Source organism: Thermobia domestica, chromosome 2, assembly GCF_964235325.1.
Source record: "Thermobia domestica chromosome 2, izTheDome1.hap1.1, whole genome shotgun sequence".
Lineage (NCBI taxonomy): Eukaryota > Metazoa > Arthropoda > Insecta > Zygentoma > Lepismatidae > Thermobia > Thermobia domestica.
The window spans coordinates 78,386,072-78,411,173 of record NC_137455.1 but is presented as its reverse complement, the minus strand read 5'-3'; the positions used below and the strand labels follow the sequence as shown (position 1 = coordinate 78,411,173).

The following is a 25,102-nucleotide window of genomic DNA, read 5'->3' as shown; positions in this document are numbered from 1 at the left end:
TTTAAATTATATTATATTTTTAGGTGATAGGGTAGAATCTTCATTATTCTATTAAAAAGTACCAATAAGGCTTTTTACTTCGTTTTCTTCAAGACTGGAGGCATTCTAGAACACGTTACATATGCTTTCACGCCTTTCTGCGTTGAGGCATAGTGTGTGATGACGTCATGAATTTAAAAAGATGATATTTTTTGTTATGCGTATTATTATTATTATTATTTGGCGGGTTATATTTTGCATTCAGAAGACTGAAATTTTGCACACTCGTTCAGTGCACCCCTTAATAATTTTTAGATGTTTTCAGATCTCTGTGTGGAAACAGCGGGGTCCAGAGGGGCAAAAATGATTAAAAAAAGAATATTTTTAACAAAAACAGATTTTTTCGTGATTTTCCCGCCTCAGATGGAGACATATGAATGGTACGGTTTCAAAGGCTGTTCTATTCTGAAGAAAATGATGGGCACTATGCTCCTAGGATAAATAGGGATGTCTCAGGAAACTGTTATCTGAGATCCTGTTTTATACGGGAATCTGGGGTATTTGGGGAATATTATTTTTCGCGGGCTTACTTTTGCACCTACAAGATTGAAATTTTGCACATTTACTCAGTGCACCCCTCAGTATTTTTCAGATTCGTTTCAGATCTCTGCTTTAAAACAGGGGAAGGGTCCACAAAGGTAATTTAAAACAAAAATATATTTTTAACAGAAAATTCCTTTTTTCATGATTTACCCGCCCCAGATACATGATGGGGACATTTGAAGGGACCCGTTTGAAAATTTGTTTTATTCTTACGAGAATAATGAACAAATCATGATCCTAGGATAAATAGGGATGTCTGAGAAAATTTTTATATTACATCCGGGTCATCGTGGGAATGTTCTTAGCTCATTGTTAAATAATTTCCTCACCCTTACTACTCAAGATAGAAGTTGAAACTTTGTACACACGCTTAGTACACCCCTTAGTATTTCCCAGTTGATTTTGAGATCTGTGCGTTAACACAGGGGAATCCAGAGGGGATCAAATTTTTTTAAAAAAAAGTATAAAAAAAAAGCCGATTACTCTCAAAATTTCCCGCTTCAGAGACATGATAGGGAAATGTAATGTTACCGTTTCAAAAGTTGTTCCATTCTGAAGAGAGTGATGTATGTACAATCCGCGGCAAAAAACCTGCAACATGAGCATATAAGTTTATTGTGAAATGACGAAGTCTTTTGCTCCAAAATAAGTGTGCACGGGAGGAGGCCGAAGTTTATCCTGGTGTGATTCGTTCCACTTAGACATTATGTTCATTCCCTGTGCTGTTAGGCGTAGTTTCACAATAAACTTACATCCTCATGTTGCAGGTTTTTTGCCGCGGATTGTACCATGATCCTAGGATAAATAGGGATGATGCTGTAGCTGCTTGACTGAAAGTCTATAATTTACGTTTAAAAGGAGCCATAATTTAAAAGGGTTAAGAAACATTGTTTGGGATTGATATAGGTTAACGATTGGGGATAATTCAAAATTCAACCCCAATACTTTTACTTAAATGGCATAATTAGCATTTAATACTAATTCGTAATGCTTTTTCTTCAGTTCGCGACTTGCATTATACGAGGAGAAAGATTTGATTTAAATCAAAAAAATCGATTTAAATCAAAAAAATCAACAAAAATGATTTTTTAAAAAAAAATCATGATTTTTTTCCACCCTGCTTTGGGGTAAAAGTGTTAAAATATGATTTCTATTTCAAGATTGTCATTGTCACAACTTGGAACAATTTTCTACTCACTGCTGTTTTGAAAAAAATGGCCGCCATTTTGATATTTTACGTTGGTATGCCGCCAAAATCTATACAGGAAATTCAGAGTGTCTCGTGCTTGTACTCTAAAAATTTTAACTTAAAAGGCCGAAAGCTGAACCCTGCAGTGTGTGTGGTAGAGATAGACAAACGAGTTGATTTGATGTTGTGCTTAATGTCCCTTTGAGCAGCGAGGCTATGAGACAGGACCTACTGATTAACGTGGAATCCGAACTACATGAGCTCCGTCCGGAAAGCAAACCCGGGACCCACGCCGAAGACGCGTACACTAACCGCATAGCCATGAAGGAGCTCGGCAGACAAACGAACAAATGTAGATCAAGTCTTCCAGAAGCCTGACTGACGTTCGCCAAATATGGGGTCTATTAATTTAAAACAAAGATACAATTCATGTCTATGAAATAAATAAATGTTTTAAAATGTCTTATATGAAATTAACATCTTCCAGCGTAAATAAACCTGCCATATTTTCTCCATGAGAATAGGGGACACCTCATATCCCCCTCAACCTTCCAACACAATGCAATGAACTGTAGTCTGGTTATGAACAAAAGTATAATAGGCCGCGGTGACTCAGTGATAGAGCATTCGCCTCTAGTGCATGGGGTTTCTAGTTGGATCCCAGCTCGCGCCAAGCGAGCTTTGTGGTGGACAAACACCTTGTGCGTGGGTTTTCTCGGAATTCTCACGTTTCCTCCCACTTTCTTCATTCCGTCATTTCATTTATTTCTCATAATCACCGTCACCTTGAGCATAGCAGGCATAACCGTGAGACTAAAACTAAAAGATGTCACTTTATTTAATTTTATTGTTTTTATGAATATAATAGGCGAAAGTTCACTAAGCAGCAGCTGCTTTTCTCTGTTCGTACCTTGCAATTAATTGTACAGACTGAAGATGCCTAAAAACTTAAGATGTGTTATAAAATTCTTTACAGGAAAACAATATGCAAATTATTTAAATCAGTGGTACAATCTACCTTCAATACTCTTCGCGCGTTTAGCAATACTTATTTACATGGCTGTATTTGCCAAAATTACGTTCTCAGTTTAATCTGATGTAAAGCTGATTTTTCTCCTTATGTCGTGTGTAATTGTCAGGACCAGATTTAGATTTTTCTACAACCTGAACCAAACCAGCCTCTGAAAAAAAATTATAATTCTTATTAAAAATGATTTAAAGAGACAAGTTTTGGCGATAGATGTCACTACAGTCTTTGTATATCTCTAATGTATTTTTTACCTTTTACGAAAATTTAGAATTTCTCTTACAAATTTCAACCTAGAGACTTCAAATTTTTAGAGAAGGAACGTCATAACCTATCAAAGGCAACAATCCGTGCCGATTTTTTTATTTAGACTTCTCTTTATTGTTGAAGCAGTTCCATTGTTAAAGGTTTGGATATCTATTCCAACAATCAAGCCATTTCAATAATGAAGAAAATTCTAAATAAAAAATCGGCACGGATTGTTGCCTTCGATAGGTTATGAAGTTCCTTCTCTAAAAATTTGAAGTCTCTAGGTTGAAATATGTAAGAAAAATCGTGAATTTTCGTAAAAGATAAAAAATACACTAGAGATACGAAGACTGTAGTGACATCTATTGGCAAAATTTGTCCCTTTAAACTAACCTTGACTTTCTAATGTGTTGCTGGAGAAAAGGTCGGTCATCTTCCCTGTGTTTGTAAATGTAGAAACACTCAAAGTTTTTTTTTTTTTTTTTTTTTTTTTTTTTTTTTTTTTTTAAGTTTAGTTTAGTTTTCAGGAGAGTATCTGAGTTTCCATCAGGTGCAATGGAAAAAGTAGCATTGCAAATTTCGCTCGCTATCAAGTCGAGCAGGGTGGTGTAATAACTTCCTCGAAACCGTTACATGTAACAGCGTACTGTTCATTCACTAATTACAGGATTCCCAGCCGATGTCAGATGTTTTTCACTTTTCGAATAAGCTGATATTGACAACAGAAATAGAACGGAGTTAAAATACGGGACATTTCCCTGTCCCGACTAAATTTACGGAGACGCGGGACACGGGCCCCAAAACGTATGGCAGGCTTAAGCGTAAAATAAATAGTTTTATTGTTGAAGTATTCATTTCCGATCCTTCTGCGTTTAATTCGGAAATTTCCCGAGCACTTCTTTCACAGCGTGTACATTAAAACTTTTACTAGTACGAAAATTTGAACTCAGCACTCGAAATAGTAAGCGTTACATAGTCTTCGGAACCCCGAGCATTAAGCTTCTTAAATTTGACAAGAATTTTTACGCTATTGCTGGTGTTGTTTCTACAGAATGCTTATATGAAGAGTAGCAACAAATGACTGAACTTAACTGTTATTGTTGGAAAACCAAATTTTAGTTGAAGCAACTTGTGTTTTATATCAAGGTAAGAAATAATAGGCTACTAATAGTTTTACTAATGTATTTACATATGTACTATTAGTACCAGCACCTATGACCTTAAACCCATCAAACGTATGAGTGATAATGTCCATCGGTGTCGCCAAGTCGACGAGCACACTATTCACGGAAAATATTTTCTAAAGTAAAAAATTGCTTATTTTACTTGAAATAAGCTATAAGCATACTCCATACATTAATTTGTTCTATAATTATCTCAAGCTAAGGTGTTTTTTTTTTTTTTTTTAAATTCATTTAGTGCATTCAGAACTTCATAAAGGTCTTACGTTGAATGTTGTTCTATACCTTAATGTGAAAGCCTCTAATTCGCCCAAGGAAAGTCTAAAATCTGATAAAAATGACTTACAATGTGATCATCTTAGTTGTACCAATAATATACTAACAAATAGGTCAAAAACCCAGGAGGTTTTAAAGTGGGTTTTTTCAGGTGGGTCCAACCCGAAAAAACCCGGTTTTTTCGGGCTGGGCCCACTTGGGCAAACCCTGCTTTGAATGGGCTGACAAGAATATCTCTAATATAGACTTCACGTATGTAGGCCTTGAGGAATACATTACAACTGCAGCACAAATGGCCAACCGATACAATAAAGCTATACCTATTCCAGGTACACAACAATTTCATGCTTTGATACCTCTACAGGGTGAAACAAAGGTAAATGTTAAATTATTTTCCAATTCAACCATTACAACCATCTATTCTGTAACAACTGACGGAAAGGAGGTTCCTTCAGTGATATAAATGGATATGTAACTTCCATCTACGGTGACAGGTGGTGGATGAGCTATGTTCTGGCCAAAGATGAGCAACAGATGATACAAGTGTCTTTCCTACACCCTTCACGCCTTCAGGACCATCACCTTCATTTTCCTTTCCTACAGCACCTGATTTACTGTGGATTCCCACTGCAGCCGTGGTATGCACAGTCAATGCAGTCACAGCAACTGGTCGAACATATAATTTATCAGAAAAGGAAGTGAAAAAAATTGTGGAAAAATTCCAGCAATTCAAGGCGTGTCACCAGAGACAGTGATACAAATGAAAATATTATACTATTTTTTTTAAAGCAATATGTACATATTTTGCATCTTTTCCCTGAATATGTGTGAGAGTTATGCACTGTAACTCCTGATCCCAAGGAGATCCTAGAACAAAACTTCGGATGGTGTAAACAGACATTATAAACTTATTTTGAGAAATTTTTCAAAATTTTAAAAATGTCACTTCTTGAAAAAATTTTTTTGAAAATTTCCAATTTTTTTTTTTTTTTTTTTTTTCAAAATAACCCATATTAAGTAGCATCTCATATGAAAGTCCATTAAAAGAGTTTTTAAACACCACCACTTCATGTCTGTATCTTAATTGGTTGCTTGCTCTGCACTTCATTAAAGATTTCAAAACGCGTCCAATTTTCTCGAAATTTTCAAATTTCAAAATTAAATAACTTCAGAACCAATCGAACAACAGACCTATAATTTGATATTTTTCCATAGGTCTATGAGGCCAACAACTGTACCAAAATCATCGAAATCCAAACAGGTCTGTCTGGATAACTGTGTTGAGTTGACGTGGCCCTTGAACAATATCGAGATACACTACAATGCTTCCATTGGCCCACTCTATCCCTAAATTTCAGCATTACTGAACATCTGCGCTAATTGCTGGGGCTCAGAATTCTCCTCCACCCCCGGCTGACAGAACTGGGCGTTGCACTGCATGACAAACGGTATAATATTCTTCTGAAAACTATTTACGGCAAATGTCTCCATTGATAATAATTCATAGCTGTTATGGAGGTTAACGTTAGTCCTACACCGTACTAATAAATAAGTTACATTTTCTTTACGTGTTTCCATTATTTGCATAGCCATTTTCAGTATCCAACCTCTGAAAAAGTGCACTGAATGATCCTGCATATTGAAGTAGAGACTTCTTAGTGGAGCCTTCTTTACTATCCTTCGAAGCAGTCCCCTTCTCCGGCTATGCGCCGTTGAGAGCAGCTGTAAATGTCCTGGAACCTTCTACAGAAGTTTTCTTTTAAGATGGTGATGAGTATAAATACAGTATGGACATATGGCAGAAAACTACATTGCATAAAACACGAACCAAGCTGTGCTAAACGGTCACTAAAAACTAGGAAGGCTATCTGAGCCAAGAGAGAACGCAGCAGGGAGACTAGAGCAGTAGCGATGGGTATGTCTGTAGGGAGCAGGCGCGTCAGCGATGAAAGGTATAAGCCTAAACGAGGTCGTTTACAACTGGTCACTGTAAGTCACACTACCGGTTCCGGAGCTGTCGATGAATTTGGGGAGACAGTAAAGAAGAATATTATACCGTTTGTCATGCAGTGCAACGAACTGGTTGCTTTCATGCTCTTAAGGGGCAACCTAGCACAAGCTGGCTACTGTTATTTGCACAATAAATAACATTATATGACAACGTATCGCCCCTTCGGGACTCCACTGCAGCGAACTGTTACATTGTACAAGTTGCAGTTGCAAGCTAGTACAATTTGGTTCGTGTTTATTGCACAAGGTTTTGCAAAGTGAATGTGCACCGACAAGTGGAAGTCAGTACCCCAAAACAAATTCACTAAGTTACAAACAGTCGATTGTTTGAAGAAACAGTCACATTAATTTATGTATGGACCAATACAATCAATCTGCACCTAGAATCGTCTAAATCGGAAAATCTATGCTGTCAGTGTTAGTGAAATACTCTTTCTATTGAGAATTCCATTCAGTACATAAGTATCAATAATTTTTATTATCTATATAAATCCGGTACATAACCTGACGAGAACAATAAGAGGAGCAGAAAATGGAAGACAAACTCCAACAGTTAACTTAGCTATATTAGATGATCACACTTACTCCTAGAACTTATTAACGCTGAAATTATATGTATATTAAGAAAGTTTCCCCATAAAATAAAGTTGCCGTGAATACTTCACACATATTTACGCTATGTTAGCATGCACAAGAATACTGGATTTCTGGTTCACCTCCCGTGTACCAAATGTGTAAATAAAACCGAATTCGCATGTAAACATGCTGCTTAATGATCTATATGGATTAGATCACTACCAATTAGCTAAATCACACTTTCTTCTAATTCCGAATATTTAATTATGCTATCTTTAAGAAACATCCTTGGAAATTTATAAGCACAAACCTGTGCATGTTTGTTGTGTATTCCACCATTGATTATTTGGTTGCTATACGGAAGTCACCTATATAAGAATAATACCATTTTAAGTACCAGTTCGCCTTACATATAACACCTTCAAAATATCTAAGCCTATTATATTCTTCGTGGGTATTCTCCAAAGCTTACCTGCACATATATTGAACGTTACAACGAGAAATATACAATAAACACATCGCAAAACGGCCATGTCCAATTCGCCATAACAAATTACTCTAACTTCCTAGAAATGATGCCAGGTACACAAACCAGAAGAACGTAATTCAATGAAATAAAACCCCTAGGAATTATTCCAACAGAAAAGCTTCTTTCCTTTATAACGAATCAGCAGAAAATCAACTGATGGATATATTCATAACGGTTTATGTGAACGCTACATTAAATTTGAACTATAGTTTGTAATAAAAGATATTACATAAAGTTTGTGAAATTTAGGTATGAAATCAGAAACGCAAATTTTACTGCTTTCAATCATGTATTTTGTGTGTTGATACGCAAGTGGTTTCCAATCGATAGTTCCGTTTACTTCTTCCTTTTAAAACCGGATAACCATTAAGAAATCGAAAGGAATATATTGCTTTACATTTAAAGTGATCATATGTATAACGATTACATATACGTAATGAAGTCCCTAGTCGTGTTCAAAATGAAATGGTAAAACTAGAATACTTAAAAAAAAAATAATAATAATAATAAAATAAAATAAAGGCCTATGTTTAGCAAAAGGGGTCCAGCTCTTTTCTCTAAAAAATGTTACAATTTTGGTCATTTCTGTTCAAATTCGGTTAGTTTAGGGTAGGGTTCGTTAGTTTAAGTTAGGTTAGGCTAGTTTTGTTTACGTTAGGTTAGTTTAGTTTATGTTATATTATTGTAGAAGTCCTGCATAATTTTCTAAAAAATTATAGAATTTCGCTTATTTCTACTAATACGATAGTTTAGGTTAGTTCAGGATAGCTTACGTTAGTTTATGTTAGGTTAGGTTAGATTTGGTTACGTTATGTTACTTCTAAGTACTTGCATCCCTCATTTCTCCTGTAAATTTTGTGTTTTTTACGTGCTTCTGGACCCCTTGTACTAAACATACCCCAAAATAAATAAATAAAGATAAGTGCACAAAACATAAACTTTAGCATTACCATTCATACTAGGTTTCAGTGGCAGTCGGTGGATTGTGATGTCGGGTGTTGCAGTACGAACGATCGGAGACAGAAGATATAAAGTTGACTCATTGACTAATCAGCATAGTTTTAGATACAAATGCTATCTGACATATCAAATTAAATAAAATTCTGTTTTTAAAAAAATAAAAAAATGCAGAACATTTTACCAGATTAATCAACTTGGGACATTCAATTCCTTGAAAGTGTGAATTCTTTTTAATGTGGAAAAAGACTTTTCGTCTTTTGTTGATGCCATAGGTACAGTTAATATTAATTTCAAAAGCTTTATAGATTCACTAAATATTTTTTTTCCAGATTATTGCAAACGATTCATTCTAGCAAACTCAGTCCCTGACAGTGATCCGAATTCCTCTTCAGCGTCGACTGAAGAGAGTTCGTAGCAGAGATTAGTGTTATAAAAAAATGTACATTGAACACACTTTATTCACAGTTTATCTAGGAAAATTTAAAATAAATTGAGGAAATGTATCTAGTGCAAACAACATTACTGCCATAAGATATCCTGTAAATTCAAACTGGATTTTTTTTCGAACACTCTCTTGAATTGCCCTTTGCTTGTTTTGTCTAAGCCTTAATTGCAAGTTTTTCCTCAGTTGAAAGCTGGGCATTTTTTTATTTTGTAACTTATTTACAGAATTAAAGCACACACAATAAAATTAAATCTATTAAAAACCAAAACAGCTGATAAAAAAGACATACTGGTATATGAATTCCGAATGTCACATATTCATACATCAACACACACACACATGTGCGTAAAGGAAAAGCTACATTCCAAATCGTCCGTCTTGGTTGTTACGCAATGCACGATGAACACAATATACTTCCACATGAGGTGAAACAATGCTTATTAATGTCATATGTTCTGGAAAGGAAACCTTGAAACCCGCCAGATGTAGGATCAGCATGTAATAGAAGCCAAAAATCAAAAAACATCAAAACAAAGAGCACTGCCAGTTCTACACCCAGAAATGTTAACTGGGAGGGGTCCAAAGTATTTGAGGGAGGTCCAATGCGTCTACGTAACACCGAACCTGTCTTATACTGCATCCGAAACAACGATAAGTAATTCTTAATTACTGTCACCTATATTTTTAGAAGAATTATAGAACGATTATTTTTATAAGAAAAGAAAGAGTACATGATGAGGCGTAAAATAAAATATTTAGCCTACATCAATCACTTCTCTGTTAGACAAGTATAGCTTGTTAGGAAAGTCTACAAATGTTAGTCAAGTTTCGAAATTTTGGGGTCCGGACACGGTGGCCCCTGAGCATTGCTAACTAGTCCCAAATTCAATGTGGCGTTCCCCATCATACAGTTTTATGTGGAAATTATCAAGAGTATAAAATATACTTATTTTATAAAAGAAATATGTATATACTAAAATACTATCCACAGGGGGGGAAGATTCTACGTACTGACTTATTAATATTTGATTCACATTGGGTACTGTAGAAGAAACCTTGATTATCAATATAAGCTAAGAATTAACTTATAAATGCGGGTCTACTTTCATTTGTTTCCTGCTCTACTAGATATTTTCTTTCTTATTTTGTAATTCAGCAATCATTTTTTTAAATTGTCATTATATTGATTTGCTTCAGTATGATCCCGTAATTTAAAAATATGAATGCATAAAAACAAGTTCCATTTGTTAATTGCTAGTGAAATAAAATTCAGAAACATGAAAAACCTTCATTATTTAACATGAAAAACCTTCTCGTTACTGGAAACCGTGCTGTGTTGCAGAAGCACTGCAACGACCAGACCCTTTAACTTCTGTAATAGGGGAAAGGAGACTGAACATTCGCTCCAATTCCCGCGCTGAAGGAATCTGGTCGTTGTATGCTCGCTGCAACACAAAATAAATTAGAGACTCTGTGACGGATTATTTTTCGCTTTTTAAAACGGATTCACGGTACAGACAGTTACAGAAGCCAAAAAAAAAAAAAAAAAAAAAAAAAAATTTAAAGTGCATATATGAAAGTATTAGAAAATATTTTTTTCTGTTCTTTACTACTATTATAATAACATTTTTTCTTGAAATACTTTGGTCGTTGCGCAACGCTGCAACACTAACATTAGCCGTCACTGCTAGGTTTGTGTCAACGCAACACAAAACAAGCGTTTTAGTTTGCAATCAACGGAAAAACAGTCATATTTACTCACTTCCGTATCCACGGGGGCTCACAGTGGCGGATCTAGCCTCGGGCCCGGGGGGCCTAGGCCCCCCAGTTTTTTGAGTGACAAAATTAATTTAAGCTACTATTTATATATTTTTGAAAGTGTATAGTAAACTCATTATATACTTATCATAGTCTGCGTTCCTGCTGGCTCCCAGTTTTTACCTTCTAGATAAGCCACTGGGGGAAGGCCCACTAAATTTGTACTGCTCTCCTTAAAATTTTCAATGTAGTCTTGCAAATGAACCATAATATGGTTGGATCGGCCTCCCCTACACTCTTGGTATCGCTACGAGCCTGTATTTACTTATATGTATTACGTTGCGTTGTGATCCTCAATAGTGCGAATACTACTCGGAACGAGGACTCCAGTGAAGGTACCAACTTTTGGATTGTAGTTAAGGCGTTCTCTAGTAATGTGTCGCTCACGAATGAGCCGAATACTCTGAACGGCTCTTTTGGATGAGTGAATGAGTATTGCTGGTCGCTACTGAGTCATGGTTCTTGGCAGTCGTGGTTCTTCGGGAGCCGTGATTCTTCGGGAGAGGAAATGTTTGGGAAACGTGAAACTTTTATGTTGCTCACTCGCGGACTACTATTTTACTTCTCGATCTTGATTCAGTCAGTTGTTTCAGCAGTGGTTTCTGCTCTTCTCAATGAGTGACACTTCAGTTCAGTTCGATCAGTGTGCCTTACCGTATCGTGGGTACTATACAGTATATTCCCAACATGCATAAAATGAAATAATACCAACAAAGTAAATGTTTCAGACATTTGTTGTGGCAATTTAACATGATTTTTTAATTTTTTTAGCCCCATCTAACCTCATGCGTGTTTTATTAAAGTTGAACTTCTTTTTCGGAATTCTTAAGTTCGTTTGGGGCAAAAATGTTAAAATTTGATTTATAATTGAAGATTAAATCATTGATAATTTACAACAATTTTCTGTTCACTGGTTAATAAAGATTTCTTCACGATTTTCCATTTTAAGGAGGTTGTTTTACCGAATTTTCTTTATCTACTTATTCTGTCTGTCCGTATGTTTGTTTGTATGTGTGTCTTCGTCCGTTCGGGATTAAAAAAAATATCTTAAAAACTACTTGATGAATATCCATAAATTTTGACCACGATGATGAAGCTCAAAACTTAGGAATTGAGTTTGCTGATGGAAATAGCACTCAATCTGGAAGTGGTAAAAATCACCCATCTCCGGTTTTAACGTTGGTAACTATAGGAACGTAAACTGTAATACAAAGTGAGAAGCGTTTTACTGGAATCGACAAGCTGACCCAAGAATACATTTCATCTCCACCTTTATCTCTACTAAAACCAAAAGTGACAAATATCACAAACTTCCAGTTTTAACATTGATTGAGAAAAAGAAAAAAAAATTGTAAAAGCGAAAAGTGACTTTCTACAATCCATTAGACTCCCCGAAAATATATTCTAGCCACACTCTAATCTCTCTACTAAAAACACAAGTTGTAGAAACCTACTGCAACGTAGGTTTTTAATATTGAGGAAATATCATAACATACAAACCAAACTCTTTCATGTGGTGTGACACTATTACTTATTCTATTTAGTGAACTGATTCTGTGCTTCTCTGGTGTTCAATGCTTGTTTATAGAAGTTCAGAGTCCCTTCCTACCACCTACTCTATATATGAGACGCGGACTTACATTTTAATATGAAATCCGAATCATTATAATGCATTCAAATTTCAATGTGCTCCAACCGAGAATCGAACCTAGGACCACCTGAATAATCAACAACAGGATTATACACAAATGATGTCACTCCTCAAAGGCGTGTGTAATTTTCGGTAGTAATTTCTGTTTGTGACTTAATCCACTGGACAAGAGTCGTTGCAATGTTCGAAGGTATAAGGAGATAACTTTCTGTATGATGTAATTTTGGAAGAAGTCATGTACTTTTGAATACATGTTTGTACACGTTCTTGGTTATTTTAACCAATACCTACATATTGTAATTTTAATTTGCTTGGTCAGTATGGTCACGTTGTAAAAAAAAAAAAAAAAAAAAAAAAAAAAAAAAAAAAGTCAGAATGACGTTATTAAATGGATAGTGTGGAGTTCTGACAAAAGAATAAAAATGGCTCGGCCATGGAAGCCAGCATGCATTTTCGCCGATCCCAAGAGGTTCATCCAATACATGGCTCTTATTGGCCACGTACCGATGACGTCACAAAGTTTCAAGTTCAACCTGCTACTATGCTCATTGCTTTCGTTTCTATGTTTTGTGTGTGAGCGTGTTTAAAAAGAGAGAGAGAGGAGATTATCAATATCATTAATTGTGAAATACATTGCTTTATGATTCTTGATTTATGTTCATTTTTTATGCGGTACAAATACATTATCCTTAAATAAGTCTACGTCCAAATAAAAGTTTTAATAAACGCACTACACATGAATGTTACTACTGTCTACAATTTTAACATTTTTGTTAGATCACATATTAGCTGATGTTGCTCACAATGAATACTCTGGCTTTTGCAGAAATCGTGCACTTCGTATAGTGCAACAGCTTTTTTGATTTCAAATTTACATACAGAACTTGGGATAACTCACTTGATGATACAAAATTAAAAACGCCTTGTTACTTTTAAATTAATTTTACATTGCACGCGTGAGTTCGTCTCCATTTGCATCCAAGAGTAGGTCTGTTTTAGAAGTATTTTGCAGCAAATAATATTGCAGTGTCGTTGTAGATAAGCCATGCTCGGTTCAATTGCACGAGAAATGCCCACCAACTAGAGCTTCATGGACATTATTAGTTGGAATTCTTTATGAACCACATAAGGATACCAAATGGAGTACACAATGTAAATTGCATTGCATTTCATTGACGTTTAGCGTCCCTTTCAACACCAAAGTTATAATGAGACGTGAATCTACTGCTTCACGTGGAATCCGAACCACATGAAATTATGCCGGGAATCGAATCCGGACCTTCAGGGCCAAAGACGCGTACGTTAACGATATAGCCAATGATAGATAGTTCCGGACAATGTAAAGTTAACCCTGTTTTTCTTCAGAATGAATATACTAGGGCCAACTTTACATTGCCTTAAACTTTAAACCAGTGGTTCTCAAGGATCAGTCTCTGGAGGGGACTTGAAGAACAACCGAGGGATCACAAGCTAATGACAAAAATTAACTATAAAATTATCAATAAACTTAACACATTTTATGTGTTTGATATTTTGTTTTTCTTAGAATCCCATTTGAGAAATTAAGTAATTAAACGCTTAATAAATATAAACAGATGAAAACATAGTGAGTACTTTGAGGTTTAATTCAGCAGCAAAGCTATATGAGACGTGAAGCTACGGCATAATGTAAAATTCTAATTATATAAATTCTCGCCAGGAATCAAACTCAGGTCTTCGGCTCCAAAGAGGTATATGCTAGTCATATAGCTACGAGGGAACTAAAGATGAAAATATGGTTATTATTATTATTATTATTATTATTATTATTATTATTATTATTATTATTATTATTATTATTATTATTATTATTATTGAAGATTTGAAATTTAATTCTAATCTGAAATCATAGATGGGTCAGAAAAAAAGCACATAAGGCCAATGAGCGAGAGAGAGGTTAGCAAGAAGCATACAGGGTTTCAAACGGAGGCGCCAGGTAAACATAGTTGGGAACCACTACTTTAAACATTATCACTTAAACTTTATAACTTCCCCTCTTGTGCTTCCTGCTTCGCCCTGGCCTTGTGCTGATTTGAAGCCAAACTAGCTTGTACAGACCACCCAGCACATATTTGTGTGCATTTTACGCACGTAATGATATAATTGCATCGAGAAACCCTTATCAATAAAGAAACGACAATAATATCTGTTATAAAATACTTCTACACGTAGAATGCACATAAACTTTGGGTCATATTTAGAGAGCTCTTTTTCCAAGAATTCTGAAAACCCTGTCCACGCCTCTAAACCTTCCGCTAACTAGTCTCCGCGACACGTGGTACAGATTTATCATCCCTTCTGGCAAAGAAATAATGTTGCTTCGATTCCTTTTCCTTTTTCCTAGTTGAAATTTTTTTTAAATTCTTGTTATTAACTGAAAATAGGAAGGAAAGCTTTCTCCTCGTTTTGCCGGACTTTAACTACACAAATGAATAGGAGGTACGGCAACACAGAGCAGTGACAGCTTACACGCTCGCGAGGACTAACCGAGGGTTGTGGGGGTGAAAAGAAGCAGTGGTTGGGGGAAAGAGCCCTTTAAGGCTGTCCCGATGTATACGAACTGCAGGACTTCAGTTTTAATTATCTTTATACGAAACTCTGAATGTTTAAATACGTAGCTTTCAGCAGGAGCCTATATAAGACGTAAAGTTACAGCTTAACATGATACCCGAACTGTATGAGCTTCTTCCGGGAATCGAATCCGGGCCTCTTGCGCCAAGGGTGGGTACGCTATCCACATATACATGAGCAGGCTATGTGTCGTAATTTAGAAACGAAGAGCATTTTTAAGGAACTAGCTTCTTTATAAACAACCATGTAAGTGGTGTTGTTTGTAAATTTGTTAAGATTTTACGTTATGTGTAGCTTCACGTCTTCTCAAACCCCTCACCATGTTTCCTCTGTTTATATATATTACGTGTTTGATTACTTAAAAATCTCGAAAGGGAGTCTAGAAAGGCAAAATATCAAACACGAAACATCTGTTAAGATTATTGATAATTTTATAGTTTATTTCTGTAGTTAGCTTGCGATAGGTATAGGTATCGCACCTCGCTTGTTCTTCCTCCAACGAAATGCAATGCAATTTGCATTGTATGCTCCAGTTGGTATCCTTATGTGGTTCATAAACAATGCCAACTAATAATTGCCATGTAGCTCAAGTTGGTGGGCATTTCTCGCGCAATTGAACCGAGCATGGCTTATCTACAACGACACTACAATGCTATTTGCCGCAAAATACTTCTAAACCAGACCTACTCTTGAATGCAAATGAAGACGAATTCACGCGTTTAATGTAAAGTTAATTTAAGAAACATTTTTTACATGATAAAAGTAACAAGGCGTTTTTAATTTTGCATCATCAAGTGAGTGGAACCCGAGTTCTGAAAAAAATAACTCGTCCCACGATTATGCCGCCAGGATAAAGGAGAATGTGATGATGAGAAATGAGTGAAATGTTGGAATGAAGAAATGGAGAGGAAACGGGAGAACCCCGAGGAAACACACGGACACGGTGTTTGTTCCCCGTAAAGTTCACTTGGCGCGAGCTGAGGTCGAACCAGGGACCCCATGCATCAGACGTTATCGCTCTACCACTGAGCCACCGCTGCCCCGACCCAAGTTCAGTATGCAAATTTGAAGTCAAAGAAGCTGTTGCATTACAAAGTGCACGATTTCTGCAAGAGCCAGTGTATTCATTGTGAGCACCATCAGCTAATAAGTGATCTAATAAAAATGTTAAAATTGTAGACAGTAATAATTCACGTGTATACCGTTTATTAAAACTTTTATTTGGACAAAGACATATTTAAGGATAATGTATTTGTACCGCATATAAAATGAACATAAATCAAGAATCATAATGCAATGTATTTCACAATTAATATTATTGTTAATCTCCTTTCCCCCCTTTTTTAAAACTAACATTCAGGATACAGAGAAACGAAAGCAACAAACATAGTAGCAGGTTAAACTTGAAACTTTGTGACGTCATCGGTACGTGGCCAATAAGAGTGCTACCTCAGCCGTGTATTGGATGAACCTCTTGGGATCGGCAAAAATGCAGCTAGCACGGCACGGCGGGGGAGTTCGTTAGTAATCGTTACGGCGAGTGCATCTATTTTTGTGTGCTCTGTGAGGACGAGAGTTGAGTGGGCCTTTCTATACATATACACTACACTTACATTCTTTTTTCCATTTACACGTTCATGCATTCCCTTCTTTTATCAACACTTTTTTCCCTTCATTTTACACTCCCACTTTTCTCTATTTTTTGCCCTGTCCATCTTGGCCTTCAGCCCTCTTTAACTGTTCGAACTTCTCTCCCGATTTTGACCTTTACCCTATTGTGTCGTACTTCTCTCCCGATTTGACTTTTTCCTGATTGTGACATTACTTTTTTTCACGTCTTTTTACTTTATCATACTTATTACTTTGTGTATGTCATATACCTTTGTACTCACCTTATTACTTTTTATCATTTTTCTACTAATCCAATCATTACATTTTACACGTTAAATTACCTTGGTAAATTGCCGATAAGTCTTTTCAAAGACAGTGGCAACGTTCTTTTGCACCACTTTTGTGACGCTTCTACAAACAAACAAAACACGGCACGGCGTACTGGTAAATGAAGTAAATAAAAATGACGTAACATACTATAGCTGGATTTAAAAGATTACGCGCTCTAATACTAATTACATGTATTCTTAACCGATACTTATATTGCATGACATATGACCTCTTTGTAAAAAAGTCAGAATGAAGAATGGCGATATCTTTAGCGCACTATTATAGTGATTTTTATTTTAAGGTATTTAAACAGTACCTTTGTCGCATGACATCGCTGGGTAAAAATTGGCCTCTTTCTAAAGAATTGAATTCATCACAGAGATGTCGGTTCCTTTGACACGAACACTGTTTCTTTGTTGGCGAAATATTACTGAAGTACTGCCATATTACTGTTAATTGGGTCTGTCGAAAATGACATCCTTGTAAAACTTGTCGCGAGCGCACCTTCAGAATTGAGAAAAATGGAAGTAGAATATTTATTTGTCAAGTACTCTGACTTTTATCGGTCATCAATGTAGGTACAGCAGATATAGAGTACTCTCAAAGTGGAATCCTGATTATTTACAACTGTGTGAAACTCTCAGGAGCAATTGAAAAATTCCTATCCATGCACCACTTAGGTGAGTTAGGAAGACGTTGTAAGCATTCGTCAATAGAAAATACTAAAAGTTGAGACTACAATTTTCCATAGTTGTCATATATGAGACATGACTGGGGGTCTTCACCTGCAGTTGTTGACCACGGCTTACCCGTAATTAATGTAAATAGATTAGGAAGTAAACCCTATCTCTAAAATATGAAACTGTGAATCAAGAAACAATAATTAAAACATTAAAATCCTATACATTTAAAATTGCTAAAGCTCGTTTAGAAGACAATGTAATAAGTGAAACAAATTTCTAATTCAGGACAGCATTTTCTCCAATATAACTCATTTCATACTCACATCAACATTGTATATACACCATTCACTTATCTCCCAGTTTGATTTCTTCCTTCACCTAAATCATATCATAGCAAAGTAAGGTTACGACTTACCTTCCAGGAATAGCTCCTCCAAAGATTACGGATCTGATATTTTCAAATCCCTCTGAGATCTTACAGTACTTAAGTTCATACGTTTCTTCACTTCTTAATCTACATTTTCTTTATTTAGAGATTAAATAGTACAAATGATATATAAGAAGTTGTGTAAATCTTGTTATTTTAAATGCTGGATTAGAAAAAAAGGACACAAACCTCTGTGAAAACGTAGAAAAGCTCCCCTATTAAACAAATCTATGCATTTCTGTGCACTGCATTCTCAATTGGAATTGAAATTATTCTCCAATATTTACAGAAGTTAATGTAAGTTGATGGATAGTTTATTGGAGTTATTGGAATTTTCCATTTTGCCATTTCTTCAGTTTACCATATTTTACGTTTGCCATTATTTCCTTTGCCATATTTCGTTACCATTATTTCCTAGAATATTTTCTGCGCCTACTTGGAGGGCACAATTCACATACTATATCATGCATACACTGTTCATCGCATAGGTGCTGAAGGCACATAGATTAAATCTTGTTTTTACAGCCTATCTCGTTTTCTCTGAAAAGAAAATTCCGGACTTAGTAACAACACAAACTAAATAACTATATCACTGATGTAATTGTTAAATTTAGGTATGATTTCATCAGTTGAGAGGCGTTGTTGAGATTCATTCTTTATTTCCAAACAAGGAGAAGTGAAAGAGTTGAATCTTGAACGAAATCAACAGCTCTTACTATCTAACGTATACGTATGTACGTTTAAAAATAGAACATTTCTAGGAATTTCCTTACACGAGGAAGGTTATCAGATAGATTACTCGCAATATCTTCCAGTGCGGATATTTTTTCTTCTTCTTCTTCTTCCTCTTCTTCTTCTTCTTCTTCTTCTTCTTCTTCTTCTTATTATTATTATTATTATTATTATTATTATTATTATTATTATTATTATTATTATTATTATTATTATTATTATTATTATTAAGGCCCGGATTTGTATGTAAAACATATTATTTTCCTGACACATACAAGCTCAAAACAAAGTTTATTGTTCCAATTAAGAGTCTACAAGAGTAAATTGCAATTTTTTACATAAAATACACATTTTCTGAAAAAAATATTTAAATAAATATTTTGAACATTTTTGTAATTAATACATTTTTTTTGATAATTTTCCATTATTTTATTCTAAATTTCACAATGAATTGTTTTTCTTCTTTCTCTCAAAAGGAATTAACATCGGGAAAAGAATAGACTAGATAAATCTTTCCATCATATTTACAAACAATTTTCCACCTGCAGAAACAGTGTCGTCATAAATTATGATTATCAGCGCTGGGGTAACTTGTGCCAAACAAAGAGCTTCTAAAGGAGCGCTTTGTACTTTGAAGCCAAAACTGAGGGGAGGACGAGTGACCGTAGAAGAAGGGAAGGTAATCGTAGTCATAGAACCAGTGACGACGCCAGAGGGGGGGCAAGGGGGGCGAGCGCCCCCCTAGTAGCTACTTCTGCCCCCCTGACTGCCACCTAGACTGCCCCCCCAGACTCCTACAATTTTTAAACATTCTACATATAGTATTTTATATGAGTATCGTAACCAATCTCATTGTCAAATTGTAGTCTACTTTTCATGCATTTACTATGTGGCAGATTAGTTCTCAGTCTCTCTCTCTTCTTTGAGCGTCTGGGTATGCACGCATATTTCTGTTTTCTAATTTAGCATCTTTAGAGGTAAATTTTAGTTATACTTCTTTCTTATGATTTTTAATTATTGTGCCTAGAGAACAATAGTAGATTTGGTCGACTTGTTTTCTTCTCATTGTATCAACTTCGATTGGAAACAAAAGAAAGGTAAAATCAGTTACGTAACTTGTTTGTATTTGGTGCTTGGGGTCCCGGGTTCGATCCCAGCCCCCGTCAAGTGAACTTTGTGGTGGACAAACACCTTGCGCGTGGGTTTCCTTGGGGTTCTCCCGTTTTCTCCCACTTTCTTCATTTCACCATTTCATTCATTACTCATCATCACCGTCTCCTTTAGCATAACCGGCATAAGCGTGGGACGTAAAACTCAAAGATTTCATTTTTTGTTTGTATTTATCCAGGTTTGAAGTTTTCAGTTTCATATTTTGTTTTATTTAAAACTTCTTTTTTCTGAAACATTATTCTCGGCTTTCAATATTCAGAGGATGTGCTTATAACAGCTTAGTTTGCAACTACTAGGGCTTATTTTTTTGAAGGGGATAAAAAGAGTTGTCTTTTCCCTTTGTGCAAATGATAATAATAAATTTATGGAATTAAACTGATTCCCAATGAAACGTATTGTCAGAGTGCTGATCTTTCGTTAGTAATTGGTATGTACTAGTGCTCCATTACTTATTTTGTTTCAAAGTACTGACGTGACGTCTACCGTATTGACTAGGAACTGTTGAAAAATTCGTAGCCCAGCCCAGAAGGAGTGCACGTGGAATGGTGAAGTTTTACTTCTTCTAAGCTTCCCCCGAGAGTCAATATACTACCTTGTACAGTGCTCCAGTTTTTGCAGAAAAGTTAAAAAATCTGAAGATTTCCTTGCACCACTGTTCGTAGCACTACCTCTATCAGATCTAAAATGGAGTCCTTTCAAGTGCTATTTAAGTTTGGGAAATAAGTACACGTAATAGTTAGACGGAGCTAAATCTCCGGAATAAGAATGATGATCTAGACATTGAAACCCTAGATTATGCAATGCCAGTTGTGTTTGCAGGGGCTTGATGGACAGGTGTATTCTCCTGAAGGAGCATAATTCCTTTCTTTTCATTTTCCGCAGCGTTGAACTTTGAATTTTTCTTTCAGTTTTGTAAGTAATGTAGAGATTCTGGATTAAATATCTTACCGTTGCGGAGGTAGTCTATGAGTACGACTCCATACTTATCCCAGAAGAATGTTGCAAACAGTTTCTCAACCTACTTCTGCGTCTTGAACTTCTTGGGGCGATGGAGAAATGAGTGCTACTACTCCATTGATTGTTGTTTCGTTTCAGGATCATGGTGGCGCAACCATATTTCGTCTATGGTTACTATTCGTGAGCGAAATTGATCAGCATTAGGGTCAAATTGGAAGAAGACTTCTCTTAATGCCGTTACTCTTTTATTCTCCTGATAGATATTTTGGGAACCCATTATGCCGTAAACTTAGCGCATACCCAAGCCATTCTCAGTTATGCTACCGACGAGTTCCAAAGAAATGCCCAGAACTGAGAAAGCGGGGTGCAGCCAGACCTCAGACTATAATAAGTATATCGTGAGTTTACTATACACTTTAAAAACTATATAAATAATAGCTTAAATTATTTTTGTCACTTAAAAACTGGGGTGGCCTAGGCCCTCCAGCCCCGGGCTATATCCACCACTGGCTGAAACCCTGTAATTTTCAAGAATAATGTCACAAATTGCATCCATGACTTCGGGAAGAGTCATTGCTTTTAATCATCCTGGATGTAAAGCATAATTTGTTGAGAAACCGCCACGTTTATACTAAACCACTTACATCTTCACCACTGCATATAACGGAGGAGAGTTCCGTGGTGTTTCACTGATTTCCTAATTAATTTACTGCGGTGACTTTCCTTGGTGGAACAAAAATGTTATAACAGTTAGGATCTGGATGTTTGTGAAATTATCTGTTTGGGGACACATAATCACGTCAGAGGCCTGAGAAACAATAAGAATTTCATTATTAATATGAAAATTTGTATTTGTACATACAGAGATATGTTTTTCTAAACTACGGTTTCATTTTTCTACCTAGTACCTTCACTCCTTCTGGATTCGACTAAGATATTTTCAGCAGTTCCTCGGAAATTCTCTCTCTCTCTCTCTCTCTCTCTCTCTCTCTCTCTCTATATATATATATATATATATATATATATATATATATATATATATATACAGAGAGAGAGAGAGAGAGAGAGACGTAGCATATAGTTACTAGACGAATGTGTTACTTGTAGCATACGCGAATTCAATTTAGTTTAGGCTTCAAAAGTTTCATTGAAAAATATTTCATGTGCAGACGTTACTTATTTGTAGTAACAAATTTTACTTGAAATAACTTTAATTTATAATCATATACGTCTAATATAAAAACAGCAACGAAATACACAATGTAATCTAAAATAAGTCAAACGTAATAAATATGTCATTTCTGGTATGGCAAATAGCCGCCCCCCGAAAATGTATCTGCCCCTCCTTTGCCCCCCTAAGAACTTAAAGCTGGCGTCGTCACTGCATAGAACTATATTTTGTATTACTAAAGAAGGAGAAGGGTTGCAGTGCGTTATCGTTGCCTTCACCATCACATGGTTTGTCAGTTGTGGTGATGCTAGGGCTTCCAGTCCAGCTTCAAAATCCCATCCTAATTGTCGCGCTTTTATCGGAAGCTTTTCTGTACCAACCGTCTGTTTCCTTCGTAACAGTATCGCGTTTCGGTTTAGGCATTTGACGCCAGTGCCTTATATACAGAACCAAGTTACGGGACTCTTGTTAATAGTCATTGTTGTACAGCGGCGGGAGTTTATATTTTTGGGTCTGTAAATTAATGATGCCCAAAATGAAATCCAATGTGAGTGAACGTTTAGAAAATTACGTCCAGAATTTAAAACAATTTTTACCACCGACGGTAAAATCTTATTTTCTCAACCATGTTCGAAACTTGTAAGTGCAGATCAACGTTTCCAGGTAGTTCAACACTTGTCAGGCAGTAAACATATCGTTGCTGCGTCACGTGTTTCATCGCTACAAGCTCTCATCGGGGAACGTACTGCATCCTTATCTTCCAGAGTCACAACAAATACACAGTAATACGTATTTAGATTAATGTAAAGCGTTCGTTTCTGCTGACATACCCTGTATAAGGTAAACAATCCCGAGCTCCGAAATTTTCTTATCAAATATACGGACTTAAATCCTCCAGATGAGTCAACGCTTCGGAAAAATTATCTACCTAATCTTAGTGCTCTGAAGAAACGTTAACACACATTAGGTATATATGTGAAAACGAAAAAAAAATGTATGAGTTTTGATGAAACTAACGATTCTGTTACTGTTAGGAAAGTGGGAAATGTTATAGTAGGTGTACTGAAAAATGATGAAATAATTTCCAAACAGCATTTCCTACTAAACTCTAAGGAACTTTCAGTTATAATTCATGTGACAATTGCCAGGCTGTTTAATGAGTCTTTGCACATTCAATGGTGTCAAATATGACAATGTTTTGCTTTTTCTGGCATGTGTCGTACACATCCTACATCGATTGTGTGAAAAGACCTAACCCTTTACCCTAAATGGACAAATTAGTCTCAAATATGAAAAAAAATCATAAAATCGACAACTAGAATTGAACTTTTCAAAGAAGCAAATCCCGATCTTTCACTTCCTCCAAAACCTGTAATTAGTTCAGTACTATATTATGCGGAGAATTTTGAAGCATTTGTATCTGTAGTAACTAAACTAAACGCAGACCATGGTTCATCCATTTAAATTGTTCAAACTTAGTAAGTAACAGTGGCTTGAAATGTGACTTTTCTTTCATATCTGCCAATTTCCTCTAACAGCACAATTACATAGCAGGCATATGCCTATGATGTTTCCTCAGGTACATGAGAATGTCTCCAGTATGTGCCTTATGTGCCTCTGAGAGAGAAATCACATGAATGACAAGTGATCGGAGCAGTCTATGTCCGCCCCTAGGCACATGCCTGACATATACCTGGGGAACGTTCTAGTATGTTCTAGGTATGTTCCCATATAGTAAGCGTCAATGAACCACAAAATTACTACCCCAAAATATGTTAAATTGTCTATATGCGTAATGTGTTTACATTAAGGTGAGTCTAAAAACATTTTCAACAAGTAAGAAAAATATATTCTGGGGTAGGCGCGAACCACCAGCCTTTGGGTTAGCTACTAACTGCATGCTCTTCTGACTTGACTAAGGAGACGATGGAGAGGACGTCGCTTGCAGAGGAATAAATTGTTGAGGTCTTTTGAATTTGTCTAATCAGAGTGCTCGTTTAACCGCGTATATTCGACGATAAGCGTTTGGGATCAGATAAAATCTGCTCTCCATGTAATTTTATAACAAAATCACGAGTGTCTATTTACTTTATTTCATGATTCTTCCATATTCACTTTCAAATGATCGACGACAGTTGTCATCTAATAAAGTTTACCCTTTTGTTCATTGGGTAGTACACAACCGCTTAGAAAAAGAAGCAACAAATGCATCAAATGTGGGAGATGAATTTAGAAAACCTAAATGGTGCATGCCTAGCACATCTTGTGCTGTTAGGTATCTGAAACAGTATATACCTAAAGAACGTACCTAGAACATGACAGATATATGTCCCAAGTGACGAGATAAAAACAAATGACTGTTAGAGTGCGAAAGTGAGCCATGTATATAAATGCTATATTTGTGGTACATAGTTGCAAATATCAATTAGGTGTAACAAGTACCTAAAACTGTAGGTAGCTGAAGTATATACTTAGCACATGAATATCATATGTGGCAAGTGTCGGGTACCTAAAAAGCAGCTGAGACACCTAAATAGCACATGGCTAGTACATCTTGTACTGTTAGGGTCGGTTTCTTGACTCACTTTATAAAGAAAGTAGAAAACACGAGAGACATATTGAATACTTCGGTTGAAGAAGTACGGTGCTTTGAAAGAAAGCTTAATGTTCTACTTATTTCGAAAGCTGAAGTAAGAAAAAATTAAGAATTTGTTTGAGAACAACATTGGCTATGAAACCCTATGTAAAATATCTGAAGTATTGGAAGACCAGAACACAAGTAAAGTTGATGATGCGAATATTCGTGATATGCCCCTTTTCAAATACGCGAGCAGACTCGAAACCAGCCACAGAGGTTTGGGGGGCCATGAATACGTTAAGTGGGCAAGTCATTAAAAATTCTCTTATAAATACCTAAA

The 25,102-nt window shown here is 35.9% G+C and overlaps 1 protein-coding gene across 1 annotated transcript in view; it reads right to left on the bottom strand.

Annotated features, from left to right (window-relative positions):
• sax (type I BMP receptor saxophone) overlaps positions 1-7,698 on the bottom strand; it is a 45,472-nt gene extending 37,774 nt beyond the window's left edge. The window contains exon 1 of the mRNA XM_081742416.1: positions 7,563-7,698. Within this exon, the coding sequence (XP_081598542.1) occupies positions 7,563-7,623 (61 nt within the window). The 5' untranslated portion in view covers positions 7,624-7,698. The remainder of the gene's footprint in view (positions 1-7,562) is intronic.
• Positions 7,699-25,102: the final 17,404 nt, after the last annotated feature.